The sequence below is a fragment of the Chiloscyllium plagiosum genome, unplaced genomic scaffold, assembly GCF_037043375.1.
Source record: "Chiloscyllium plagiosum isolate Xiang-an unplaced genomic scaffold, Cpla_swu_hap1 HiC_scaffold_6, whole genome shotgun sequence".
Classification (NCBI taxonomy): domain Eukaryota; kingdom Metazoa; phylum Chordata; class Chondrichthyes; order Orectolobiformes; family Hemiscylliidae; genus Chiloscyllium; species Chiloscyllium plagiosum.
Genome location: NW_028270144.1, coordinates 132,897,041 through 132,918,249, shown reverse-complemented (window position 1 = coordinate 132,918,249; position 21,209 = coordinate 132,897,041). Strand labels below are relative to the sequence as shown.

Below are 21,209 nucleotides of genomic sequence, written 5' to 3'. Positions count from 1 at the left end.
AGGAAAGGAATGCATAGCTGGGAATGACCCAAAGTCTTCTCCTCAGATCAGAAAAGGAAAGCATTGAAGGTGGAGGTGAGGACGAGGTGTCTTCTTGTAACAAGATGGGATACATTTGTGCAGAATGCTTGAAGTTGAGAGGGCAACTCAAGGAACTCATTGGAGTTCATAAGAATGAGTCTGATAGAGAAACCCAGAAGGAAAGGACCATGGATAATTATAAAAACACAAAGACCCTTCAGGTAGTCCCGGCTGTGAGTGCAGAAGAATACATTGGACGCATGAAGGGTTTTGTCTAAAATACCCTTTTTTATCGAAAGTAGCTAATTCTGAAGGGGAAGGGTGAACAGCAAGTGACAATAATACATTTCAGTACCAGCACCACAGGTTAAAAAGCAGGATGAGATCCTGAAAGCCAAAAGTGGGAATTAGGACATAAGTTATAAATTGGACATCAAAGGTAGTAGTATACTCAGAAGAATTACCAGTGCCATGTGGTGGTTACTGTAGAAGTAACAGGTCATATCAGATGACTACATGACTGAAAAATGGTATAAGAGGGAGGCACTCAGACCGGGGGAGGTGAGGGGTACATACAAACAGGGTAAGTTGCATCTGGGCAGGATTGGGACCAATATTATAGGCGCTGTTTGCGAGTGCTGTGAGGGAGGGGTTAAAGTAGAATGGCAGGAGGATGGGAATCTGAACAGGGAGGCAGAGAAATGGGAAACAAGGATAGAAGCGCATGACAGAAAAGTAAGATGTAAAAGTGGAAGGTAAAAAATGTGAGAAACAAGTGGGCCATAGAGTCAGATAAAGCTAAAGCGATAAACAAGATTAAAAAGACAAGTACAAGGTCATTGTGTCGTAATGGGTGGAGCATTTGCAATAAGGTAGACAAATTAATAATAAGAGTGGATACATGCAGTTATAATGTCGTTGCAATTATTGAGACATGGCTGCAATATGACCAAGGATGGGAACTGAATATCTAAGGGTATTCAGTATTTAGGGAAAGGAGAGGGGGTAGCATTGTTAGTAACTCAGTGCTATAGTGAAGAAGGAACTTGGCTTAGAAACCATGATGTTTGGGTGAAGATAAGGAACATCAAGAAGTACCTGTAGCAAACATTGATGAGGATTGTCTATAATTTGCCAAACAGTAGTACAAATAGAAGGGAAGGCACCAAACTGAAGTTTAGAGAGGCAGACTCAAGGGGTACACCTGTAATCATGGATAACTTTAATATATATACATATTGAATAAATTAATTACAATAGAGGAAGATTTCCTGGAGTCTGTGCATGATGGTTTTTAGAGGAATATGTTGAGGAACCAAGTAAAGAGCAGGCTATCCCAGTTGGGTTATTGTGCAATGAGAAAGAATCATGGAATCATACAGTATTGAAGAGGCCCTTTGGCCCACTGACTTTGTACTGTCAAAACATACCAAATCTATACTAGTCCCATCTTCCTGCATTAGACCATAGCTTTAAATATAATGACACTTCAAGTACTCATCCAAAGTTGTAATGTTTGTCACCTCAACTACCCTCCCAAGCAGTGCATTCCAGTCTTCTACCACCCTCTGGGTGAAAAGGTCAAATCCCCTCTTAAACCTTCACTTTAAAATGATGACCCATTCTTATCGATCCTTCGAATAAGGGGAATACCTCCTTTCTAACCATGCTGCTCGTAGCCATCATCACCTCATACACCTCTATCAGGTTACCCTCAACCTTCTCTCCCTCTAAAGAAAACAACCCAAGTTTATCCAGCATCTCTTCATAGCTAACCTGCTCCAGGCAACATCCTGGTGAATCTCTTCTGCATCCCCTCCAGTGAAATCACATCCTTCCTCTAGTGTGGCAAGCCGCACTGCACACAGTTCTGTACTACTCCAACGTTCTGTACTACTCCAACATAACCTCCCTGCTCTTATAATCAATGCTATAAACGATCAAGGCAAGTGTCCCACATGCCTTCTTAACCATTGTATTAACCTGTTCTTCACATTCAGGGATCTGTGGATAAGCACCCCAAACTCTCTCTGACCTTCTGAGCTTTCTAATGTCCTGCCATTCATTCAGTATCCTTTGTCTTGTTCCTTCTTCCAAAAGGATTAATTCCATTGAGGAAGAGTGACCATACAATGATAAAGTACTCATTAAAACAGAGGGTGAAAAAGTAGGGTCCCTAATTTACTAAATGAAACTACGAAGAAACGATGCACTTGATGGATTGGGGAACCATACTAAAAGGGTTGGCAATGAGTAGTCAATTGCTAATATTGAAGGAATGTATAGCTGAATTGCAACAATTCTTCATTATGATGTAGTACACTAATAAAACAGGAATGTGGCTCAACTGTGGGTTAGAAAGAAAAATTAGAGATGGTATTAGAAGCCCAGGGAAGGCATGTAAAATTGCCAGTAAAAGCAGCAAGCGTGGATGGGGAGCAGTTTAGAATTCACCAAAAAGGGGACAAAAAGTTTGGTTAGGAGGGGGAAAATAAAGTATGTGAGTAAATTTGCAGGGACATAAAAATTGACTGTAAAACATTTATAAATATGTGAAGAGAAAAGATTAGGGAAGACAAATGTAGGTCCCTTATGTTCAGAAATGGAAGATTTTGCACTAGGGAACAAAGAAATAGTAGAAAGATTGACCATGCTTTTTGGTTCTGTTTTCACCATAAGACTATAAGAAATAGGAGCAAAATGAAACCATTCAGCCCATTGAGTCTGCTCCGTCATTCAATCATGACTGACATGTTTCCTGTTCTCCTACCTCCTCCACATAATCCTTGATCCCCTTACTAATCAAGTACCCCTCTCTCTCTCTCTCTCTCTCTCTCTGTCTTAAAGACACTCAATGACTTAGCTTTCACAGCACTCTGCAGCAATGAATTTCACAGACACACCACCCTCTGGCTGAAGAAATTCCTCCTCATCTCAGTTCGAAAGGGTCATTCCTTCACTCTGAGGCTGTGATTCTCCATCTGGCTCCTTACTTAATATTGTAACAGTGAAAATCTACCCACTGTCTTTCTGTATCACTTAATTTTCACCTCCTTGTATTACTAAATCTCCACGCTCTCCATGTCCCTCAATCCTCACCTATCCACCTTCTTCCCTGTCCTTGAAACCCTTCCTACCCAAACTGGGAACTCTGAAGGTTAAAATATTACACTGGTTATAATATAATAATGCTAGTTTGATTATACCCACTGACCTGGATGGGTTCAGTACCAACAACATTCAAGAAGCTTTTTTTAAATTCATTCTTGGGATGAGGGTGTCACTGGTTGGGCCAGCATTCATTGTCCATCCCTAATTGCCCCAAGGGCGGTTAAGAGTTAACCACATTGCTGAAGGTCTGGAATCAGATGTAGACCAGACCAGGTAAGGATTGCAGTTTCCTTCCCAAATGGACATTAGTGCCACCAGGCCATTGCCTCCCTAGTTTGATTGGCACCACATCCACAAACATCCACTCCTTTGGCCATCGATGCTCATTAACAGCAGTGCTACCATCTACAAGATACATTGAAGAAATTCACCAAAGATCCTCAGACAGACGTTCATAACCACTTCCATCTCGAAGAACAAGTGCAGCAGATACATGGGAACACCACCCCCTGCAAGTTCCCCTCCAAGCCACTCACCATCCTGAATTAGAATGTACTGCTTTTGCTTTACTGTCACTGAGTCAGACATCCTAGAATTCCCTCCCTGAGGGCATTGTGGGTCAACCTAAATCACATGGACTGCAGAGGTTCCAGAAGGCAGCTCATCCCCACCTTCTCAAGGGTAACTAGGGATGGTCCAGCCAGCAACACACACATTCCATGAATGAATAAAAAAAACATGAATTATACTAGTTTGATTATCTATGGTTATACTGGTTTGAGCTAGATTTCCATATAAAGCTATAAAACAAATTTGAACCAGTATTGTAATTTCTACTGGTTCTTCCTTCTGGGCTGGCTGTAGTCAGTGCAGCAATTAGCCTTTAATTTGTTGCTTTTTGTTTGATATAAATCCTTGGCTTTTCTATTTTGATCATTATCTAGAAAACAAAGTAGAGCCTGAACCTGACTAATAATGTACCCATCTCTGACAGCTCTTGGCCTCAGTTTGACCAGTTTGCCAGACAGGCCCTCAGCAGCAGTGACTACAACATTGACATCCCCTCAGAGGGCTTGGTCTTTGACTATTACATCGACCCTGACACTGGCTGCCTGGTTAGTCTATTCAGACACAACGAGTCAGAAAAGAAGAAGAGCAAAGTTCCAGCCTATGTTCTCATTCCTGAGGTAAGTCCGACCTGGGGAGGGGGTGGGGGGAGCGGGAGGAGAGGGAGAGAGATTAAGGAGATTTGAAAAATAGTGACATTGATAGGTATCGACTTAGCCCCTGCCAGTGCAGTGAGTATTGTACACTGACTGAGAGATCCACAGAGCTGGACTAGAAATTAGATGATGCAAGATCACATTGCACTGTGGCAACTTGAAAATCTGAATTCATTTTTTCAAAATATCTACAAGTAAAAGCATTGGGATCACTAAAAGTGACCAATAAACTGTTGTAATATCATGAAAATTCTTCAGAAGCATTCTGTTCCTAATCTAGGTTACCCCATACCAAAGCAATGTGGTTAACACTTAACTGCTGCATGACTTGGTGGAGCAAGATAAAGTATCATTACAAAGAAAGTAAGGGCTGCAGATGCTGGAGATCAGAGCTCCCCTCCCCTATCAGCGTTCTGAAAAGACCACTCCCTCCATGACTCCCTCGTCAGGTCCACACTCCCCACCAACTCAACCTCCACTCCTGGCACCTTCCCCTGCAACCGCAAGAAATGCAAAACTTGTGCCCACACCTTCCCCCTTACTTCCCTCCAAGGCCCCAAGGGATCCTTCCATATCCGCCACAAGTTCACCTGCACCTCCACACACATCATTTACTGCATCCGCTGCACCCAATGTGGCCTCCTTTATATTGGGGAGACAGGCCACCTACTTGCGGAACGTTTCAGAGAACACCCCTGGGACACCTGGACCAACCAACCCAACCACCCCATGGCTCAACACTTCAACTCCCCCTCCCACTCCACCAAGGATATGCAGGTCCTTGGACTCCTCCATCGCCAGACCATAGCAACACGACGGCTGGAGGAAGAGCGCCTCATCTTCCGCCTAGGAACCCTCCAGCCACAGGGATGAACTCAGATTTCTCCAGTTTCCTCATTTCCCCTCCCCCCACCTTGTCTCAGTCCCAACCCTCGAACTCAGCACCGCCTTCCTAACCTGCAATCTTCTTCCTGACCTCTCCGCCCCCACCCCAGTCTGACCTATCACCCTCACCTTGACCTCTTTCCACCTATCACATTTCCGACGCCCCTCCCCCAAGTCCCTCCTCCCTACCTTTTATCTTAGCCTGCTATACATACTTTCCTACATTCCTGAAGAAGGGCTTATGCCCGAAACGTCAATTCTCCTGCTCCTTGGATGCTGCCTGACCTGCTGCGCTTTTCCAGCAACACATTTTCAGCAAAGTATCATTACACTTCACATTTGTTGCTAAACAATAATGATTAAAATAAACTGTATCTCCCCATTCACAATGACGGAAGAGCTCAACACATCAGTGCAAAAGGTAAGGCTAAAGCTTTTTTTTTCAGCCAGAACAGCCAAGTGGATGATTGATCTTGGTTTCTTCCAGTGATCCCTAGTATTACAGATACCAGTCTTCAGCCAACTTGATTGTCTGGACATACTAGATACTGCAAAGGCTATAGGCCCCAACAACATTACAGGAATATACTGAAGATTGTGCTCGAGAACTTGCTGATCCCTTACTGAGCTCTTCCAGTACGGTTACAACACTGGCACCTACCTGACAGTGTGGAAAATTGCCCAGGTATGCCCTGCACACGAAAAGTAGGACTGCTGTAAAGGAGAGTCTAACTGTTTAAAACACTTACCTCAAGCATTGGGGCCTCCATTTGCCGAGAGGTGCGAGGGAGGAGCGAAGGACTTCTGGAGAGTTTTTAAGTGGGTGAGATCTAAACCCGAGACCCTACACCGTAGTGTCTCTCTCCCACCCACCTCCTCTAACCTTATTAAGAGTCTTTAAACTCGGTAAATTTTCAGTTTTCTCATTTTTTCTTCTTCTCTTCCTTTGTTTAGTCCTGTGTGGGCTTTCAGAGTAGTGGGATATGGATGTCAGGGTAGTTGCACGTTCCTCCTGCAGAATGTGGCAGGTGAGAGACACTTCACATGTCTCTGCCAACTACATCAGTGGGAAGTGCACCCAACTCCAGCTCCTTGAAAACCGAGTTAGGGAACTGGAGCTGGAGCTGGAGCTGGATGAACTATGGATCATTTGGGAGGCTGAGGGGGAAATTGAGAGGATGTACAGGGAGGTGGTCACTCCCCAGACACAGGAAAAGGACAGCTGGGTTACGGTGAGGGGGAGGAAAGGGAACCGACAGTCAGAGCAGAGATCCCCTGTGGCTGTTCCCCTCAGCAAAAGAGGATTGGATACTACAGTGGGGACAGCCTACCAGGGGAAAGCCATAGTTGTCAGGTCTCTGGCACTGAGCCTGGCACTGTGGCTCAGAACGGAAGGGGGAAGAATAGAAAAGCGCTAGTGGTAGGGGACTCAATAGTTAGACGGATTGACAAGAGATTTTGTGGTCAGGAGCAGGACTACCGGAAGGTATGTTGCCTCCCTGGTGCCAGGGTCCGGGATGTCGCCGATTGGGTTTACAGGATTCTGAAGGGGGAGGGTGAGCAGCCAGAAATCGTGGTACATAATGGCACCAATGATATAACCAGGAAAGGGATTGAGGATCTGAAAAGTGACTACAGAGAGTTAGGTTGGAAGCTGAAGAGCAGGACGAGTAGCGTAGTGATCTCAGGTTTGCTACCGGTGCCACGAGATAGTGAGGTGAGGAACAGTCAGTGAATGCAGCTTAACACATGGCTGTGAGGCTGGTGCAGGAGGGAGGGCTTCAGATACCTAGACCATTGGGATACCTTCTGGGGAAAATGGGACCTGTACATGAAGGACGGGTTACACCTGAACTGGGGGGGGCACAAATGTCCTGGGTGGGAGATTTGCTCGTGTGATTCAGGAGGGTTTAAACTAGTTTGGCTGGGGGGGTAGGAATCAGAGCCACATTTCTGAGAGGGGGGCAGTTGCAGACGGGGCAGTGACAGGATGTATTGAATCTATCAGGAAGGTTTCTCATGTGATGAAACAAAGGGATTTGTTAAAGTGTGTCTGCTTTAACGCAAGGAGTGTCCGAAATAAGAGTGACGAACTTAGAGCATGGATCAGTACTTGGGGCTATGATGTTGTGGCCATAACGGAGACATGGATTCCACAGGGGCAGGAATGGTTGTTAGATGTTCCAGGGTTTAGAACATTTAAAAAGAACAGAGAGGGTGGAAAAAGAGGAGGGGGTGTAGCATTGCTAATCAGAGAGTGCATCACAGCTACAGAAATGAAGGTTGTTGAGGCTGGTTTGTGTACTGAGTCAGTCAGTCAGGTGGAAGTTAGGAACAGCAAGGGAACAGCCCCCTCATTGGGGGTTTTCTGCGACCACCTAATAGCAGGCGAGAGATTGAAGAACTCATAGACCGGCGGATTCTGGAAAAATGCAGATGTAGCAGGGTGGTTGTTATGGGTGATTTCAACTTTCCCAATATCGACTGGAACCTCCTAAGTGCAGGTGGTTTGGATGGAGCTGTTTTTGTCAGGTGTGTTCAGGAGGGTTTCCTTACTCAGTAAGTAGACAGAGCAATGAGGGGAGAGGCCATTTTGGATTTGGTGCTCAGCAACGAGCCAGGACAGGTGTCAGCTCTCGCGGTGGAAGAGCACTTTGGTGACAGAGATCAAACTGCCTCACATTTACCATAGCCTTGGAGAGGGAAAGGAGCAATTACCAAGGGAAGATATTTAATTGGGGAAAAGGAAATTATGATGCTATCAGACAGGAGTTGGGAAGTACAGATTGGGGGCAACTGTTCCACAGAAAGGGCACAGCAGACATGTGGAGACTATTTAAGGAGCAGTGGTTGTGAGTGATGCACAAATTTGTTCCTCTGAGACAGGTAAGAAGGGGTAAGATTAAGGAACATTGGATGACGAGAACAGAGGAGCTTCTCGTCAAAAGGAAGCAGACAGCTTACATAAGGTGGAGGAAGCAAGGGTCTAGCACAGTTTTAGAGGATTACAGGTTTGCTAGAAAGGAATTCAGAAATGGACTGAGGAGAGCCAGGAGGGGGCACAAAAAAGGCTTAGCAAGAAGGATTAGGGAGAACCCAAAGGCATTTCACTCATACGCGAGGAATAAGAGAATGATCAGGGAGAAGGTAGGGCCGATCAGGGATAGCAGAGAGAACTTGTGCATAGAGTCTGAGCAGATAGGGGAAGCCCTAAATGAGTTTTTTGCTTCGGTTTTCACTAAGGAAAGGGACCTTGTTGAGGAGCTGAGATACAGGCTTGACCAGATCAAGATTGATGAAGTTGGTGTGCTGGAAATTTTGGAAAACATTAAGATTGATAAGTCCCCAGGTCCAGACCAGATTTATCCTAGGCTGCTCCAGGAAGCAAGAAAGGATGTTGCTAAGCTGCTGGCGAGGATATTTGCCTCCTCACTCTCCATGGGAGTCGTACCAGAAGAATTTAAGGAGGTGAATGTTGTTCCTCTTTTGAAGAAGGGTAATAGGGAAATCCCTGGCAATTACAGACCAGTCAGTCTTACGTCTGTGGTCAGCAAAGCTTTGGAAAGAATTCTGAGGAATAGGATTTATGACTATTTGGCAAAGCATAGTGTGTGCGAAGATTTGTAGCTCGGGTGCTCGTTGTTGTGGTTCTGTTCGCCGAGCTGGAAGTTTTTGTTGCAAACCTGGCTAGGTGACATCATCAGTGCTTGGGAGCCTCCTGCGAAGCGCTTCTTTGATGTTTCCTCCGGTGTTTATAGTGGTCTGTCCCTGCCGCTTCCGGTTGTCAGTTTCAGCTGTCCGCTGTAGTGGTTGGTATATTGGGTCCAGGTCGATGTGTTTGTTGATGGAGTTTGTGGATGAATGCCATGCCTCTAGGAATTCCCTGGCTGTTCTCTGTCTGGCTTGCCCTATGATAGTAGTGTTGTCTGAGTCGAATTCATGTTGCTTGTTGTCTGCGTGTGTGGCTACTAAGGATAGCTGGTCGTGTCGTTTCGTGGCTAGTTGATGTTCATGTATGCGGATTGATAGCTGTCTTCCTGTTTGTCCTATATAGTGTTTTGTGCAGTCCTTGCATGGTATTTTTGTACACTACATTAGTTTTGCTCATGTTGGGTATCGGGTCCTTCGTTCTGCAAGTACATAGATCCCTCAAAATGCCACCCAAGTGGATAGGTTTGTTAAGAAATCATATGGTGTTTTGGCTTTCATTAACAGGGGGATCGAGTTTAAGAGCCACGAGGTTTTGCTGCAGCTCTACAAGTCCCTGGTGAGACCACACTTGGAATATTGTGTCCAGTTCTGGTCACCCTACTATAGGAAAGATACAGAGACTTTGGAGACGGTGCAAAGAAGGTTTACCATGATACTGCCTGGACTGGAGGACTTGCCTTATGAATAAAGGTTGAATTAGCTCAGACTTTCCTCTCTGGAGAGAAGGAGGAAGAGAGGTGACCTGATCGGAGTATAAAAGGTAATGAGAGGCATGGATGGAGTCAATAGCCAGAGACATTTCCCCAGGGCAGGATTGACTGGCACGAGGGGTCATAGTTTGAAGATATTAGGAGAAACATATAAAGGAGACGTCAGAGAAAGGTTCTTTATGCAGAGAGTTGTGAATGCATGGAATGCGTTGCCAGCGGTGGTGGTGGAAGCAGAGTCATTAGGGACATTTAAGCGACTGCTGGACATTTGGGGTACTGGGCTAATGGTCAGATACTTGGTAGTGTGGATGAGCAGAGGGATCTTGGTGTCCATGTACAGAGATCTCTGAAAGTTGCCACCCAGGTAAATAGTGCGGTGAAGAAGGCATATGGCGTACTGGCTTTTATTGGTAGAGGAATTGAGTTCCGGAGTCCTGAGGTCATGTTGCACTTGTATAAGACTCTGGTGCGGCCGCATCTGGAGTATTGTGTGCAGTTTTGGTCGCCATACTATAGGAAGAATGTGGAGGCACTGGAACGGGTGCAGAGGAGGTTTACCAGGATGTTGCCTGGTATGGTAGGAAGATCATATGAGGAAAGGCTGAGGCAGTTGGGGCTGTTTTCATTGGAGAAAAGAAGGTTTAGGGGTGACTTGATAGAGGTGTACAAGATGATTAGGGGTTTAGATAGGGTTGACCGTGAGAACCTTTTTCCACGTATGGAGTCAGCTATTACGAGGGGGCATAGCTTTAAATTAAGGGGTGGTAGGTATAGGACAGATGTTAGGGGTAGGTTCTTTACTCAGCAAGTCGTGAGTTCATGGAATGCCCTGCCAGTAGCAGTGGTGGACTCTCCCTCTTTATGGGCATTTAAACGGGCATTGGATAGGCATATGGAGGATAGTGGACTAGTGTAGGTTAGGTGGGCTTGGATCGGCGCAACATCGAGGGCCAAAGGGCCTGTACTGCGCTGTATTCTTCTATGTTCTATGTTCTATGCACATGGATAGCAGTGAGTTGAGGGGTGCGTAGGTTAAGTTACTATATTTTACATTAGGATTAAACCTCGGCACAACATCCGTGGGCCAAAGGGCCTGTTCTGTGCTGTACTTTTCTATGTTCTAAATGCAACCTGGTCAGTTACCACTCCATCAGTCTACTCTCCATCATCAGTAAAGTGATGGAAGGCATCATCAACAGTGCTATCAAGCAGCACCTGCTCAGCAATAACCTGCTTACTGTCACCCAGTTTGGGTTCCGCCAGGTCCACTCAACTCCTGACCCCATTACAGCCTTGGTTTGAACACAGACAAACCTGGAGCTGAATTCCACAGGGGAGGTGAGAGCTTTGATGTGCTCTACTCCTCCCTTTATCATTGAGGATGGGGATCTTTGGAGTCTCCTCCTCCAGTGAGTTGTTTAATTGTCCACCACCATTCACGACTGGATGTGGTAGGACTGCCGAGCTCAGATCTGATCCATTGGTTGTGGAATCATTTGGCTCTGTCTATCACTTACTGCTTATTCTTGCAATTAGAACGATGATAGCTTCATCAGGTTGATACCTGATCTTCATGTTAGCCTGGTGCTGCTCCTGGTATGCCCTCCTGCACACTCCATTGAACAGGGTTGATCCCCTGGCTTGATGGTAATGGATGAGTCAGAGATTTGGAGATAGACAGGGGTGAGGCCATGGAGAAATTTGAAAATGAGGTTGACAATTTTAAAATTAAGATGTTGCTGCCGCAATAGTAAGTGTAGGTCAGTGAGCACATGAGGTGACTTGGGAAGGAATTTGGTTCAAACAGAGGTATGATGGGCTGAAGTTTGTCAATGTTATAAAGAAGGAGGTTGATTTGAATGGCAGAATCATCAGGAAACAGTGGGACTATGGCTGAGATTTCCAGCAATACCAGCTGACCAGCTGAGGCAGAGTTAAGATAGTTCAGAAGTGAAAGTTGGTGACTCTTAGTAGTTAGAAGCTCAAGTCAAGAGTTAGGATTAAGAGCAGGATCCTGTGTTGTGAGGTTTAGGGTGATCTCATAATGAGCGATGCAAACTCAGAGTCTCACAAAGCTCTGTCAGTCTGTGACAATTCCACTGGGTTGCAGTTCATTCAGTGGCCAGCACTCTACAGACAACACCTAAAGGAGTGACCCATCCCCAGAAAACTAGAATTGATCCCCCACAACCTCAGCTCCAGTTAACAACATGCCCAAAATCTGGATGTTAGACCTGCCAGTCCATGCTCACCAGCTGAGGAGTTCAGTAGTGGGTACTGTTACGACACGGAGTTCGAACCTCTCTGCTAATTAAAGCTAGCAGTCCAGAAAAGCTCATCTCGTAATCTGCTAAATGTGTGTGAGTGAAAGAAAACCCCTGATTTCTACTATTCAAAGAAAAAATAACAACTTATTTTTCTAAGTCTAACAGTGAACACTAAACAAAAACTATTAACAAATCCAACCTCAGTTTTTCGTAACCAATTACTGTCTGACCCCAACTCTATTAAAATGCTGCTTCAGTACCACAATTATTAAACATTGAATCAAATGAATTTCTCAAAGTCCGTACAGTCTGTTATGCTGTCTTCCTTCCAGCCTTCCAATTCTGCTATCTTCTCTCTGAGTGGTCTTGATTTTCACTGTGAGGGTCTTTTTACACAATTTCTTGGTACCTTTAACAGATGGTGCCATCTCAGAAATTTCTTTGTGAGAGCCCCATTCAGATGACTTGTCTCTCTGGTTCGCTGGGCAGTTAGCTCTGACTAATTTTGAAAATGCCCTTCCTTTTTTTACATCCCCAAGACCCATACCTTCTCATGTTGTCAGTACAATAAAATTCAAATTCAGTTGGTTTTTGGTATCCTGGGCATGATTTAAATTAATTGGTTAAATTCAAATACAGTTGCCTTAACATCAAAACACACTCCAAGCTGATTATTACATATTATCAATTCTCAGCACTATCTGCACCTGTCAGCTAGTCACAGACACACGTGCTGTCACAATCTGTCAGCTCAGAAAAGGCACCTCTTTCTTAAAGTGACTATGCATTCTTTTGACTTCATAACAGTACTGATTACAAAGCTGTGCACTGTCATCTCTAAGTGAGAGAAAGAGGCTATTTTCAAACACAGAATGAATGTGCATTCTAAAGAAACTCTGCATTTCATTAACGCTATGTCATTAACGCCATGTCATGTATCTCAGGGGAGGTGATGGTCTGGTGGTTTTATCCCTCAATTTTTATTAATCCAGGAATTCGGCTAATGCTCTCAGAATTGGAATTTGAATTCAATTTCTTTTTCGAATCTTGATTTGATTTGATTTACTCTTGTCAGATGTACCAAAGTACAGTGAAAGGTTTGTTTTGCCTTTATTACAGGCAGATCATACCATTGAAAGATCAACGGGTAATTGAACAGAGCAAGAAATTACAAAGTAACGGCTGCAAAAAGGTGCACCAATGGATAGAATATAGCATTCAGTTTGAAGTTTGAGAGGTCCATTCAGAAGTCTGGTAACAGCAGGGAAGAAGCTGATCTTGAATCTGTTGAATCATGCGTTTAAGCTTTTGTATCTACTGTCCAATGAAAAGGTTGGAAGAGATAATAATGATGGTGGGCGGGGTGGGGGGGGTCTCTGATTATATCAGCTGCTTCTCCACAGAAACAAGGTGTAAGCGAAGTCAGTGGATGGAAGGCTGACTTCATGATGGACTGGGCTATGTTCACCACTCTCTGTAGTTTCCTATGATCCTGGGCAGAGCAGCTGCCATACCAAGCCGTGATACATCCAGATAAAATGCTTTCTGTGGTGCATCTGTAAAAGTTGGTGATGGTCCTTTATCACAAAACTAGTCCCTTTTTTTTCTAAAGGCTGTTCCTTGGATCAAGGAGACTCTGCCCTTGATTTTTTTTCAGAGGGCTAATAAACCAGCCCAGGCTCAGATCAGTCTGGTTTGGTATAGAGACTAAAAGGATTTTGAGAGGCCAAAGTGGTCGTGTTTTAGAAGTGATCTGTATAATGAAAGGGAAGTGGTCAGCTCTCCAGCTGAGCTGAGCAATTTTAGTTCAGTCTTGACCTGGGAAGTTGAACAGAGAGCTGTTTGGAAACTCTCTTGGTTCTGCACTTCAACTTCAACCTGTAAGCATGTATTCCTTTTATACTGGTTTTTAAAGGGAGCTTGCTTATTGGGACGGTTGTGTATATTCGGAACAGCATAGTTAAGTCTAGTTTGGGTAGACTGAATTCTGTAGGGGTTCTTTATTCTGTTCTTCATGTTTGATTGTGTAATTTTGTGAATACATTTTTTGTCAGTTTTAAACCTGGTAGTCAACCTCACTAACATAATCCGGGTAATTTTCACTGTACACTTACCGAAACAAATTGCAAAGTTATGATCTGGGCTGCCTGCTTAAGAATGTTTTGAGTGATGTGGCCTAGTCCATAACAGATTGGAGGCTTTTTGCAGGATCTTAACCAGCGAGTGATAAGTGCTAGCATCTTTATTTCAGCTGTTGGTTTGATTGGGTAGACAAAGCTTGGGATAGTAGCGGCTCTTTTAGCTGCCAGAAGTTTTCTGGAAGTGGATGTGGTGACTTTGGAAGTTTTGCAAAAAGTGAATAAGACCAAGCTGCAGGAATTAGCTGACCAGCTGGAATTGGAGCTGCCTGCTTCTGTGAGGAAAGGAGAGATAATTACAGCAGTAGCCCAGCATTTAAACTTGCTGGAGAAACCATCAGAATCTATAGAGATGGCAAGAATTCAATTGCAAATGAAGCAGCTTGAGTTTGAGGTGAGAGATAAGGAAAGGGCAACAGAAATGAAACAGTTTGAGTTATGATTAGAAGCAGAAAAGAGGGAAAAAGAGCAGCAGAACAGAGAGAGAAAGAGAGCAGCAGAAGAGAGGGAAAAAGAGAGCAGCAGAAGAGAGGGAAAAAGAGTGAGCAGAGAAAGAAAAAGAGAGAACTTTTGACCTTCAAAAACTGACACATAAAAAAGGAAATTCAGCTTAAAAGGCTGGGGATAAAGGCAGAGGGTAGGGTTAGTGAGGAAGAGAGTGAGGATGAGCAAGCCCCTGGTAGTCAGAAACCTAGTGAGAAACTGTTTAAGTATGTTCAAGAATTGCCTAAATTTGATGAGAAGGATGTGGAAGACTTCTTCATCTCATTTGAAGAGGTGGCTAAACAAATGCAGTGGCCAGTGGCAATGTGATCCAAATGAAACCTGTAGGTAGGGTGAATGAGGTATTCGCATCACTGTCAGAAAAGGGATCTGGGGAGGGTGAGGAGGTGAAAAAAAGCCATTTTAAATGGACATGAGCTTGTACCAGAAGCCAAGGGCACATTTCAGGAATCTAAAGAGGGAGCCTGGTCAAACCGATATTGAGTTTGAAAGGATAAAAGTGTAATTTCGATAAATGGATAAAAACTTTAAAATTTGAGCAAACCTATTCTGCCTTTGGAGAGGTTATTATTTTGGACTACTGCCTGAAGTAGTGCGCAATCCTGTGGAAGAGCAGAGAGTTAAAACAGCAAGGTTACCAGCTGAAGTGGCTGACAATTATGAGCTGGTCTATAAAACTCAAGTTTGGCTTCCAGAGTCAATTTCAGTCCACGAGGGATAGAAATTGGAGCAAAGAGAAATCCTCACTTGGAAATGGAAAGGTAGGTCTCAGTGAAGATCATAAGGAGAACTTACCGCAGAGTGAAAAAGAAACCCTGGAGGGGGACAAAAGAGTTAAAAAGCTCCGGTGTTTTCATTGTGATAGTGGGCCACACAAAATCACAATGTTGGTGGGCGAGGAGAAAGCCAGATGTAGAAAAATCAGACAAGCCTCGAAGTTTTGTTGGACTAGTAACAAAAAGCACAAGGGAAGTTAGACAACTGCTTCAGAGTGTACAAAATGATCAGAGATTGATTAGGGAGGAAGCAAGGGTAAAGTTTATTCACATAGGCCAGGAGTAGCAGGTTATAATATTAAGGGACACAGGATCCTCTCAGTCTGTGATGCTGAAGGATGAGGAGATTATTGCCAGAAAAGGTATTGGTAGCAGGAATTCATGGTGAGACAACAAGTGCTCAATAATATAAAGTGAGGCTAGAGAGTCCAGAGAAGAGTGGAGAATTTGTGGTAGGCGTACTGGACAACCTCTCAGCTCTAGGAATACAATTTATCCTTGTAAATGATATAGCTGATTCACTGGTAGGCATGCTGCCTACTCTAGTTGAAAAGCCAGTAGAGACGCAGGCAACTGAAGACATGGAAAATGTTTATCCAGGAATTTTCCCTGATTGTGTGGTCACAAGATCACAGAGGCACAAACTGAAGCAGGAGTGATCAAAAGGCACAGATAAGGAAGCTGACATAGTGTTATCCGAGACCTTCTTCGATTACAGAAGTGGAACAGAGAAGGAGAGGGGGACTAATATCCTGGATAGGTGCTATTCGGGTGGGTTTAAACTGGCTCAGCAGGGGGATGGGAACCTGAGGTGTAGTTTCAGTGCACAGGACGATGAGAGTAGGAAGGACAGGGACAGGATTTCATGGTCACTGGAATGTGTTGGCAGACAGCATGCTGGTTTGAAGTGTGTCTACTTCAACACCAGGAGTATCCGGAATAAGGTAGGTGAGCTTGCAGCATGGTAGGGTACCTGGGACTTCGATGTTGTGGCCATTTCAGAGACAGACATAGATAGAGCAAGGTCAGGAATGGATGTTCAAAGTTTGTGCGAAGATTTGTCGCTCGGGTGTTGTGGTTCTGTTCGCCGAGCTGGAAGTTTTTGTTGCAAACGTTTCGTCCCCTGGCTAGGCGACATCATCAGTGCTTGGGAGCCTCCTGCGAAGCGCTTCTTTGATGTTTCCTCCGGTGTTTATAGTGGTCTGTCCCTGCCGCTTCCGGTTGTCAGTTTCAGCTGTCCGCTGTAGTGGTTGGTATATTGGGTCCAGGTCGATGTGTTTGTTGATGGAGTTTGTGGATGAATGCCATGCCTCTAGGAATTCCCTGGCTGTTCTCTGTCTGGCTTGCCCTATGATAGTAGTGTTGTCCCAGTCGAATTCATGTTGCTTGTTGTCTGCGTGTGTGGCTACTAAGGATAGCTGGTCGTGGCGTTTTGTGGCTAGTTGATGTTCATGTATGTGGATTGTTAGCTGTCTTCCTGTTTGTCCTATATAGTGTTTTGTGCAGTCCTTGCATGGGATTTTGTACACTACATTAGTTTTGCTCATGTTGGGTATCGGGTCCTTCATTCTGGTGAGTTGTTGTCTGAGCGTGGCTGTTAATTTGTGTGCCGTTATGAGTCCTAGGGGCCGCAGTAGTCTGGCTGTCAGTTCTGAGATGCTCCTGATGTATGGTAGTGTGGCTAGTCCTTTTGGTTGTGGTATGTCCTCGTTCCGTGGTCTTTCTCTTAGGCATCTGTTGATGAAGTTGTGCGGGTATCCGTTTTTGGCGAATACCTTGTATAGGTGTTCCTCTTCTTCTTTTTGCAGTTATGGTGTACTGCAGTGTGTTGTGGCCCTTTTGAATAGTGTCCTGATGCAGCTTCGTTTGTGTGTGTTGGGGTGGTTACTTTCATAGTTTAGGACTGGTCTGTGTGTGTGGCTTTCCTGTATACCCTTGTAGTGAATTCTCCGTTCGGTGTTCTCTGTACCATCACGTCTAGGAATGGGAGTTGGCTATCCTTTTCTTCTTCTCTCGTGAATCGGATTCCTGTGAGTGTGACGTTGATGATCCGGTGTGTTTTTTCTATTTCCGTGTTTTTAATGATTACATACGTGTCATCGACATATCTGACCCAGAGTTTGGGTTGAATTGGATGTTGCAGGTTCCAGGCTTTAGATCTTTAATTAAGAACAGGGAAGGCATTAAAAGAGGGGGAGATGTGGCTTTGTTAGTCAAAGACAGTAACAAGGAGAGTGGCTGAAAGAACTTTTGACGAGGACTCATCTACTGAGGTGCTATGGACTAAGATTAGAAACAGGAGAGGAGAGGTCACACTGCTGGGAGTTTTTTATAGGCATCTGCAAAGTTCCAGAGAGGTGGAGGAGAGGATTAGCAAAACAATTCTGGGTAGGAATGAAAGGAACAGGGAGGTCATTATGGGGGACTTTAACTTCCCTAACATTGACTGGAAATGCTATAACTCTAGTATGTCAGATGGATCAGTTTTTGTCCAATGTGTGCAGGAGGGTTACCTGACACAGTATGTCGAAGGGCCGACAAGAGGGGAGGCCACAATGGATCTGGTGCTTGGGAATGAGCCAGGCCAGGTGTTTGATTTAGTTGTAGGTGAGCACTTTGGAGAGAGTGACCATAATTCGATTGAGTTTTATTTAGCGATGGAAAGGGATAGGTACAAGCCACAGGCAAGAGTTATAGATGGGGGAAGGGCAATTACAGTGCGATTAGGCAAGAATTAGGATGCATATCATGGGGTAGCAAAATGCAGGGGATGGGGACAATCGAAATGTGGAGCTGGTTTAAGGAAGAGATCTTGCGTGTCCTTGATGAGTATGTCCCTGTCAGGCAGGGAGGAAGTGATAAGGTAAGGGAACCGTGGTTTACTAAGAAATTGCATTTCTTGTTAAGCGGAAGGAGGCTTGTGTGACAATGAGACAAGGTGGTTCAGATAAGGCGATGGAGAGTTACAGATCAGCTAGGAAGGATTAAAGAGACAGTTAAGAAAAGCAAGGAGAGGACATGAGCAGTCTTTAGCAGGTAGAATAAATGAGAACCCTAAAGCATTCTATAGGTATGTGAGGAATAAAAGGATGACTAGGTAGGAATAGGGCCAGTCAAAGAGAGAAGTGGGAAATTGTGCGTGGACCCTGTGGAATTAGAGAGTTGCTAAACGAACACTTCTCATCTGTTTTCACTCAGGAAAAAGAGAATACTGTAGAGGTGAAGAATGAGATACGAGATGTTAAACTAGAAAGGATCGAGGTTAGTAAGGAAGAGATATTATCAATTCTAGAAGGATTGAAAGTAGACAAGTCCCGTGGGCCAGATAGGATTTATCTGAGGATTCTCTAGGAAGCCAGGGAGGAGATGTTGGAGCCTTTGGCCTTGATCTTTGTGTCGCCATTGTCTACAGATTTTAGTTTAAAAATGTGTTGCTGGAAAAGCGCAGCAGGTCAGGCAGCTTCAAAGGAACAGGAGAATCGACGTTTCGGGCATAAGCCCTTCTTCAGGTATGTCCACACTTTAACTCCCCCTCCCACTCCGCCAAGGACATGCAGGTCCTTGGCCTCCTCCATCGCCAGACCATGGCAACACGACACCTGGAGGAAGAGCGCCTCATCTTCTGCCTAGGAACCCTCCAACCACAAGGGATGAATGCAGATTTCTCCAGCTTTCTCATTTCCCCTCCCCCCACCTTTTCTCAGTCCCAACCCTCAGACTCAGCACTGCCTTCTTGACCTGCAATCTTCTTCCCAACCTCTCTGCCCCCACCCCCACTCCGGCCTATCACCCTCACCTTAACCTCCTTCCACCTATCGTATTCCCAACGCCCCTCCCCCAAGTCCCTCCTCCCTACCTTTTATCTTAGCCTGCTTGGCACATCCTTCTCTTTCCTGAAGAAGGGCTTATGTCCGAAACATCGATTCTCCTGTTCCTTTGATGCTGCCTGACCTGCTGCGCTTTTCCAGCAATACATTTTTAAGCTCTGATCTCCAGCATCTGCAGTCCTCACTTTCTCCATACAGATTTTAGTACCAGATGACTGGAGGATTGCAAATGTTGTGACATGTTCAATAAGGGCAGTAGGGATGACCCAGGTAATTATAGACCATAAGACCATAAGACATAGGAGCGGAAGTAAGGCCATTCGGCCCATCGCGTCCACTCCGCCTTTCAATCATGGCTGATGGGCATTTCAACTCCACTTACCCGCATTCTCCCCGTAGCCCTTAATTCCCTGTGACATCAAGAATTTATCAATTTCTGCCTTGAAGGCATTTAGCGTCCCAGCCTCCACTGCACTCTGTGGCAATGAATTCCACAGGCCCACCACTCTCTGGCTGAAGAAATGTCTCCGCATTTCTGTTCTGAATTTACCCCATCTAATTCTAAGGCTGTGTACACGGGTCCTAGTCTCCTCGCCTAACGGAAAGAATTTCCTAGCGTCCTAGACCAGTGAGCCTTACGTCTGTTGTAGGAAAGGTTTTGGAAAGGATTGTAAGAGATAAGATTTATAATTATATAGCAAGCAACAATTTGATTTCAGATAGTCAACATGGTTTTGTCAACGGCAGGTCATGTCTTACAAACCCCATTGAGTTTTTTGAGAAGATAACCAAGCATGTGGATGAAGGTGAGGCAGTTGACGTAGTGTACATGGACTTCAGTAAAGCCTTTGATAAGGTTCCACATGGTAGGCTGTTGGAGAAAATAGGCAAAAGTGAGGGCAGAAGATGCTGGAAACCAGAGTTTAGATCAGAGTGGTGCTGGAAAATCACAGCAGGTCAGGCAGCACCCGAGGAGCAGGAAAATCGATGTTTTGGGCAAAAGCCTGTATTCCTGATGAAGGGCTTTTGCCCAAAACGTCGATTTTCCTGCTCCTCGGATGCTGCCTGATCTGTTGGAGAAAATGCAGAGGCATGGGATTGAGGGTGATTTAGCAGTTTGGATTAGAAACTGGCTTTCTGTAAGAATGCAGCAAGTGGTGGTTGATGGAAAATATTCAGCCTGGAGTCCAGTTACTAGTGGTGTGCCACACGGATCTGTTATGGGACCACTGCTGTTTGTCATTTTTATAAATGACTTGGACGCAGGCATAGATGGATGGATTAGTAAGTTTGCAGGTGTCACTAAAGTCGGTGGAGTAGTGGACAGTGTGGAAGAATGTTACAGGTTGCAGGGGGGCTTGGATAAACTGCAGAATTATACTGAGAGATGGCAAATGAAGTTCAATGCAGATACATGTGAAGTGATTCACTTTGGGAAGAATAATAGGAAGACAGAATACTGGGTCAATGGAAAGATTGTTGGTAATGTGGAGATGCAGAGGGATCTTGGGGTTCATGTACATAGATCCCTGAAAGTTGCCAACCAGGTTGATAGTGCTGTTAAGAAGGCATATGGTGTGTTTGGTTTTATTGGTAGAGGGATTGAGTTCCGGAGCTGCAATAACATGCTGCATCTATACAAAACTCTAGTGCAGCCACACTTGGAATATTGTGTACAGTTCTGGTCACTATATTTCAGGAAGGATGTGGAAGCATTGGAAAAAGTGCAGAGGAGATTTACCAGGATGTTGCCTAGTCTGGAGGGAAGGTCTTATGAGGAAAGGCTGAGAGACTTGGGTCTGTTCTCATTGGAAAAGGAGGCTAAAAGGTGATTTGATAGAGACATACAAGATGATCAGAGGATTAGATAGGGTAGACAGTGAGAGTCTTTTTCCTCGGATGATGATGTCAGCTCGTACGAGGGAGCATAGCTACAAATTGAGGGGTGATAGATTTAAGACAGATGTCAGAGAAAAATTCTTTGCTCAGAGAGTGATAAAGGTATGCTATGCCCTGCCTGCCAATTTAGGCAAAAG

The 21,209-nt window shown here is 44.7% G+C and overlaps 1 protein-coding gene across 1 annotated transcript in view; it reads left to right on the top strand.

Annotated features, from left to right (window-relative positions):
• The first annotated feature begins 745 nt into the window (after nt 1-745).
• The window catches only part of dnhd1 (dynein heavy chain domain 1), a 198,234-nt gene continuing 177,770 nt past the window's right edge, over nt 746-21,209 (top strand). Inside the window, exons 1-2 of the mRNA XM_087988560.1 lie at nt 746-756; nt 4,127-4,319. Coding sequence (XP_087844686.1) covers nt 746-756; nt 4,127-4,319 — 204 coding nt within the window. The remainder of the gene's footprint in view (nt 757-4,126; nt 4,320-21,209) is intronic.